The sequence below is a fragment of the Alosa pseudoharengus genome, unplaced genomic scaffold, assembly GCF_046254945.1.
Source record: "Alosa pseudoharengus isolate Yale_2024_CS ecotype anadromous, Long Island Sound unplaced genomic scaffold, YU_APseudo_1.1 YU_APseudo_1.1_scf_20, whole genome shotgun sequence".
Lineage (NCBI taxonomy): Eukaryota > Metazoa > Chordata > Actinopteri > Clupeiformes > Clupeidae > Alosa > Alosa pseudoharengus.
In genome coordinates this window covers 16,468,109-16,476,104 of record NW_027468664.1, presented here as the reverse complement: position 1 = coordinate 16,476,104, position 7,996 = coordinate 16,468,109, and the positions used below count along the sequence as shown (strand labels likewise).

General features: G+C 41.7%; 1 protein-coding gene across 1 annotated transcript; it reads left to right on the top strand.

The window, feature by feature from the left end:
* The first annotated feature begins 4,979 nt into the window (after window positions 1-4,979).
* gpr19 (G protein-coupled receptor 19) lies at window positions 4,980-6,263 on the top strand. The gene has a single exon (XM_076297356.1). It carries the CDS (start codon window positions 4,980-4,982, stop codon window positions 6,261-6,263), a length of 1,284 nt encoding a protein of 427 aa, XP_076153471.1.
* The last annotated feature ends 1,733 nt before the right edge of the window (window positions 6,264-7,996 follow it).

Sequence of the window (7,996 nt, the reverse complement as noted above, 5' to 3'; positions counted from 1 at the left end):
TTACGTTTCTCACTATCCCACGATGGAGACAAGACATATTCTACCAATTTAAGTCCACAGACAAACATAACATTCAAGTAAACAATAAAAAAGTAAATAAGAAGGAACATACAATGAAGAAATAAGAGCACCTCAGGCAATAAGTGTGTGAGAGGTGTCTGATTGCTGGAAGTTCTTGCTGCAGTATTATGCTCTGCCAGTAGTTGTACTCTTGAGTCTTGGTTTTGAGAACTGAGTTAGACTTGCTTTCGCATTGATTTAAACATTAGAAACAAGGTACTGCTATGGAATTAGGCTCACCAGCAGGGGTGGAAATCCATGTTGCAAGTTCAAGAAGTTTATTGTCATGTACTGATAAAAGGAATTATAAGTAAAGTTAAGTAAAGCTCAACGTTAAAGAATAAAGAAAGAAAAGTGTAATAAAGAAAGAATTAAAAGTAGTAATTAAAAAGGCGTATTGTAATAGGGTGGGCAGGGAGGTAATGGAGTGTGCAGCCGCTAATATAAAATCTTCAGGAGTCTGAACTCTGAACCCATCTTATCTCACATCTGCATGTCACTTCATCATAGTTGTTACCACGTTATTACTGTTGCTCACACATCTTGCAAATAATGAGATGACATGAGCCAGTTCAGACTGCCGGCATCACAGGTCAGGGTAAACTGAGGACTGATACCAGTAGGCTACTGGAAACCAATATGAGAGCCACAGGAGGATGAGCGGGTGTTTAAGAGTTAGTGGAAGAGAACAAAGAGGAGCAGTACCAAGAAGAGCTGTTTCAGATTAAATTGGTCTCTTATGGAATGACATTTAAATACTGCGTCTGCATGCAGTTAATGGGCTGCACTGATGCATGGATATTAGTCCTGAATATTATGAATATTATGAATTTGTTTTAGCAATTGTGAAAACTGTAAAACATTCTATAAACATTATATTTTTATATATGATTATGTTTTGCTAAAAGCCATGTGACATCATGGAGGATGTCTGTCAGCCTAATGTGCATCACAGGTGTTTTGACATCAAATGGTCAAACATTTTAGAGGCCAAATAAACGTAATTGATTATTGATTATTATACAGTATAGGCTAGGCCTATAAAGTTATAGATAGTTTGGCCTCAATAGGTCATGAACCAAAATGTGCAGCCTATTGTTTTAATGGAAAAGGGGATAAATTAGGCTATACTTTAAACCTGATTAAAAAGGCTTTGTGCCATGACCGGTAGGTCTAGTTTGACATAAACCTACGTCAATCAGGGCAAGTTTGAACTAAAATTTTTTGAATACTGAATGTTGAATATAACTATAGCTTCACTTCACTCTAAGACTGGGACGTAGCTTGTCAGAGAGAACATCACCCCATTGTTAAGTCAGATATATAGCCTAGCAGTTACAATAGTGGTATTTTGCATTAAGAAATCAGGCTATTTTTGTGTGGGAGTCTTTATGTTGCTTTTCTCACTCGCCATGCACGTCCACGCCACCCAATTTGAGATCATTATCCTACGCTTGACAAGCATCAGCATTTTCTCCCGGACTGAAAGATGTTGTTCCAGGCAACAGTGACAGCTGGAACATTCCTTGTCTAGTCGGCTAAGTGTGCTTGTTTAGGTGGGGCAGACCAGACGAACGTCTCGGTAGTGATGAGTCGTTGTCCAGGGTCCTGAACGTATTCTCCTTTTAACCTCTTGTGTCATGTCGGCAAGCACGCTGTTCGAAAGAAAAACGTGACTTCTACAGGGCCACACGGTGCAGGTGCTCTTAACAGAAGAAGAATGGAATTGATAATTTGTGCATCTAGTTCTTTCCTCACCAACGACGCATTGGATCTGTAAACAGACCACATATCCCAGGAAAACAATGTCGGAGGAAGATTAATGGGTGAAATATGAATCGAAGGACCTTGAGACCTATTTCCGAATGGCTTGATGTTACGGTGGCCATGGAGATGCGGTCACTATTTTCTTAATGACAGGTAGTGTATTTTTTCTGTATAAAAAATGACTAAAACATAAATGTTGTGGTGAATGGGCTCTACACTGTACGTTTGCGAAAGTACTGTAGGTCTATAAATGTTTGCAATATTGGGAATATTAACAAATACGTCTTTAATAGCAATCCCTGAAAATATTTCTGTGCGTGCATGTGTAGCCTAAATACAAAAAAAGGCTTTCCATAGGATGCCTTGGAGGAGCAGAATTCTGTAATCTTTGGGAATGATTTGAGATGTATAGAATGACTGCTATTACGATGTCAGCCTAAAACTCGTTGTAGCCTATCTCCTAGGCTTTTAACAAGACTTATTAAGGCTTATGTCTACTTAAATATGCGAATATTAGAATAGCAAAATAATGTTGCTACAGTGGTAGACAACCTATGTACTGACAACATATTGAAGACCAGCCAAAATAATGTTGGTACAGTGGTAGACCATAATGTGAATAATATAGCCTAGAGTAACATCAACGACAATCACCTGGCTTCGTGGAAACTTAACGTTTGCTTTAGCCTGTTCTTTGGATCTTTTCATAGGTCTAACTATAGACTACTGTCTATTTTTTCAAGGACTGGCTTAGGCTATAAAATGCTATAGGGCCTATCACCAAATGAATCGCCAGACGACGTGTGCTATCAACATGGTATTAAATGAATGAGTGTGCCTGTAATAAGATAGTAATCAAAAACATAAATATTCGCGGCGAAGATAGCCTTGGCTACATATGCTCCCTTGGGCAAGTTCACCGCTGCATGGAGGAAATTGTCCTATGAGCCTCTGCTCCTGGCTCCACAAAGGTTTGCTTATAGTCTCATAGGAAGCTTGAGATAACTGAGTGAAAGGTTGCCAGGGGTGAACTGAAATGTGCTAGTGCAAGAGTAAACATGAGGGATGAGATAGGCACAACGCTTCCCTGAAAAAAAAAACCTTAATTGATCTCCGCAGAGACAACACGACCTTCTGGGAAAACCTCTTTTCGATGTTGGTAATTAAATTCTCACGCCGTTCCGTTTCAGATCAGTTCAGCTAATAGTAGGCTACACAAGATGTGGAGTTCGTTGCATTTGTGGGAGACCAGTCCATGACGACATTTGATTTAAAATGTTTCAGGTCGATGACACTTAACAATGCGCTTGAACGGAGTAACCATTACCTAGAAAATGTAATTCCAAGGAATTACCATTGCATGTAAATTTAAAAAGGCTGCTGTGTATGCCTAAAACATTGTACTAGTTAAAAGAAATACAAATTACTTACAGTAGCCTGTGATTATTCAGATTACATAGACCTACAGTATTGAAAACCACTTGGTTTAGATGTTAGCTTAGAGTATATGACAGTCAGTACAAATAATTTTTTAATTCAATATTGATCAATATTTTTTGTTTTAATACTGTACAGTAGAAACAACAGCAGAATGATACTCGGAATACACTAATGAACACTTAACCAATGCAAGCTGGAAGTCAAAAATTCAAAGTTGTTGAAACCAAATTTAAAGCTAACCAATAATTTAATGATCAGGGTTCACCAGATGTCTACTGAATTTGGATAGGCCTATACAGATAATGCCAATAACATTATCCTAAGATATAGATATATTTATCAATGGTAATTCTGAACAGGCAGCAACAGCTAGAGGTCTCAGTTAATGGTAATAGGTCACATTTGATGGTGATATAGACTGAAGAATAAAAGTCACCCCTTTACATGTTCAGTTTTAGACAGAATTTAGGTTAGAATAATCATATGAATAGCCTACCTCAGATTTTGTAAACAGAGGGAACAGGAGAAATGTCACAAAATATAATCATGCAATGGCCTTCTGCCACAATAAATTTTGCATAGGCTTGATATAAGTGCTTTGGGTCAATTACTTGCATGTGACATTTGCGTGTAAATTTTTCAGGCCTACTCATCTGCCGTTTTGTTTGATAACAGTGGATGATTAAGATACTCTTAATAACTCAATAGAGAAATATGACAAATACACTTCTCCGAAGTGTATTCATCCACAGGGAGAGGGCTGCCTTTCACCAAGACACGTTTTCTCTGGAGCAAATTCTTGAAGTGAAACAACAACTCCATTAATTCAACCCCTTGTGGTATTTTCATCTCCAAAATCGCTGGTGTGTGGTCACATGGATGACACATGCCGTTTCAATCTCTTACTAATCTACATAACAGTACACTGTCCCAGACTGGCGCCAATGGCATGCTGCTTCTGGGCCATCATCACCCTTTAACTTGTTGTGAATAGCAAGAAAAAAGGCATAACATGTATTAAGGAAGAAGTAGGCCTATAACTGAATAGATAAATTGTGGATCACAATTGGCAAAACGGGGCATTTGGCGGCTTCCTGCCACCAGTATCAGTGGTATCTGGGTGTGAGTGTATCATTTGTTTCAGTAGAAACTGGATTGGTTCACCTGCAGGTCCCACAGGCAGACTATATTTGAAGACTTTGGTTCCAAAACGCTATGTCGCCATTTTTAAAACAACATTAAAAAGTCATGTTATTTAATTGTGTATTTCAGGTAATATCAATAAAATTGCAGTTTTGCTGATTAATCAAACAACAATATCCTATTTCAGTTCTGCAGAAATTACTTGGAAAACAACATGTAAAAAAATGATTTATGAAAATTAATTAAAATGGAGAATATAGCGCTTTGGAACCAAAGCTTAGAGATACATTTCTGACATCTGCTTTTTAATTTAGTTGTGTTTTTATTGCAGCCATTGAAAGGTTAAATATACTTACATTTAACTGTGAATCTCAGTTGAACTTCTTTCTTACATGTTTTCTGCAAACTGTCTCTCATTGTGCAACCCTTACTGTACAGCATACATCTGCATCACCACAACCACCACCAAGGACTGAAATGGAGAATGTAAATAAGCTGACAGTTGCCTTACATTTTCTAACTAGCCTCCCCTCCTTTTCCCTCAGAGCCTACCTGTGCCGGCTGTGGCCATGGTGTACGCTGTGCCGATGGATAGTGTCAAGCCCTCTCTCTACACCCCTGCTGTGTACCCAGCACTCTCTAATGCGTCTGAGAGGGACAACACCACCCTCCTGCTAGGCCTGGGGACACCTGTGGTCTGCTATCCTGAAGACACCCCTCCTACACCTTCCTCACTTTTCAACGCCTCTGCCCCGTCCTATGAGCTGAGCCAAGCCGAGGTGGCTGTCCTGGGCCTGGTGTTCGGTGTGTTTTGGCTCATCTCCGTGCTTGGCAATGCCCTGGTGTGCCTGGTCATCCATCGGAGCCGCCGGACTCAGTCCACCACTAACTATTTTGTGGTGTCCATGGCTTGCGCTGACCTGCTGCTGAGCCTGGGATGTGGCCCGTTCATCTTGCTGCAGGTGAGCGTGGGGCGCTGGCCCCTGAGCGCGGCCGCATGCAAGGCCATCCGTTACCTCCAGCACCTCTGTCCCGGCGTGCAGGTCTACGTACTCCTCTCCATCTGCGTGGACCGCTTCTACACCATTGTCTACCCGCTGAGCTTCAAGGTGTCGCGGGAGAAGGCAAAGCGCATGATCCTGGCGTCCTGGGTCTTTGACGCCGCCTTCGTCTCCCCGTGCCTCTTCTTCTACGGCTCGACCGCCAACGGCGGACGGACTCAGCACTGCGACTTCTTCCTCCCCGACAGCTGGGACGGCATCGCCTACGGCGTGGCGCACCTCCTCTTTGGGTTCTTGGTGCCGGCGCTGCTGATCATGTCGTTCTACCAGCGGGTGGTGCGCTACATCTGGCGCATCAGTTCGGACGGGCGCACGGTGCGCCGCACCATGAACATCGTGCCGAGGACTAAGGTCAAGACCATCAAGATGTTCCTCATGCTCAACTCCGTGTTTCTGCTCACCTGGGCGCCGTTCTACGTGGCACAGCTGTGGCACCCGCGGGAAAGCGACGGCCCCAGCAGACAGGGGGCGCTGTTCTTCAGCGTGGTGGTGTGGATTTCGTTCAGCTCCACGGCCTCCAAGCCCACACTGTACTCGGTGTACAACGCCAACTTCCGGCGGGGCATGAGGGAGACCTTCTGCATGTCGTCCATGAAGTGCTACCGCAGCAATGCATACACCATCACGGCCAGCTCACGCATGGCCAAAAAGAACTATGTTGGGGTGGTGGACATCCCTGTCCCAACAAAGACTCTCGTCAAGGACTCGGTGTACGACACCTTCGATCGGGAGGCGAAGGAAAAGAAACTGGCGTGGCCAATCAGTGCAAATCCACCCAACACATTTGTGTGAGGAACGCTGGATACCATTTTAATTACCAGAACTGCAACCAAAACCACTGTCAATATAGTATATGGGATATTGTGAGATCACCCTACACAGACAGCTGAATTCACTGGGCTACAATAATGACCTGTCAATGTGATATATATATAGTTAGGCTGAGATGTCAATGGTTTAGTTTGAGTGATATTTGTGATATCATGGAACAAATTTACAGGTGATCAGTTAGTCTGTAAAGTACAGTGTTCATTTAACTATTCCATTACACATATGCTGAAACAATCATGCCAACATACAGTAGATATCCTTAAAGATCATATTTTGGCCACACATTCCAACTTGTTGCTCTTAGAAGCTTCTCAGGCTCCGAAAATTGGCCTAGCAACAAATCCCTATGGCACACACATAGGGTCAGCAAAAATATCTAAAATCTTTGTTAACAGGCAATCACAGTAAATGTTAAGTGTGAAATGTTACATTGTTCATGTTAGGGATCATAGAGATAAAAACATATGTATCTTTTTCAGAGTTTGTGAAGACCACTCTGAGTCCAGCCAGCACAATTCATGCCACTTAAGGCCAAGCTAGCAGCAAGTGGTCAGACTAGATTATGTGAAATCACCAGCTATAATGACAACTTATTTAAAGTTTAGGTAACACTTTACTTGACAGTATCGACATAAGAGTGACATGACACTGTTATGAACACATTAACCCTAACCCTAACCCTAATCCTAACCTTTAACCCTAATCCTAATCCTAATCCTAACTCTAACTTGTTATGATAAAACCGAATGACACTTAATAAGAGAAACGTTTATGACTTGTTTATGACACGTTCATGATAGTGTCATGTCACTCTTATGTCGACACTGTCAAGTAAAATGTAACCAAAATTTATCACCACTGCCTTTTCTATCTGACGTAAGAACTTTGACCATTTCGATGTCCTGTCCATGTGATATAAGTGAGACAATTGTTAGCCAATGCATTAAGTGAAGAGTTTTTTGTATCTCAACCTATGAAAAATGTATGTGCTAGTAGCTGGTAACTGTTTCTTGTCTTCTTTCTACCCCTGCTGTCAGGATAAGAATGCCCTCCATAAATGTGGGGTGGAGGGATGTTGAACCCAGAGATCATTATTGTACCATTGCCATCATGAAGGACCAGGAATGTTGCTTGTAGTCCCAGTCCTATTCTTTCAGAATGTCTATGCACCACTACCTGTCGTACACTAGCCAAAATGTCAGGTTTGTGCAAGAGATAGGCTAGCCTTTAATGTCATCATTTAGTTTAGGTCCCTGTTTACGTGACTTGTGCTCTCTCCCTGTTGGAAAAAGGTACACTGAATGAGATGGGCGTTTTCAAGCTGTAAAAAGAGCTATACTGTATGTTCTCAGCTTTGCTGAATGTGATATTGGTATATGAGCCACAGAATTTGAGTGTGATGTTCTCTGACTGAGGGTTAGTAGGCCACTTTCAATGTTGCAGTTTTTCTCAGTCGCTTTGGTGCTTTTCTCACATCACTATTAACATTTGCACAGCAGTTAGTGCATTTCTCAAAACAATTAGTGCAAACTGCAAAACCTAGTTGATAACCTGCAGAAGCACGTCACTTGCTCAAAATGGATAGTCCATTCCTCAAAAGCAAGTATTTATGTCAATGAAAGTGCCAGTGTCATCAAAATGAGAAGTCTTGTCGCCATCGTTTATGAACAAGATAGTCAAATGGCTTTGTCATG

Coding starts and splice junctions, on each gene's coding strand:
- gpr19 (XM_076297356.1), top strand. CDS start 4,980: ATGGTGTACGCTGTGCCGATGGATAGTGTCAAGCCCTCTCTCTACACC.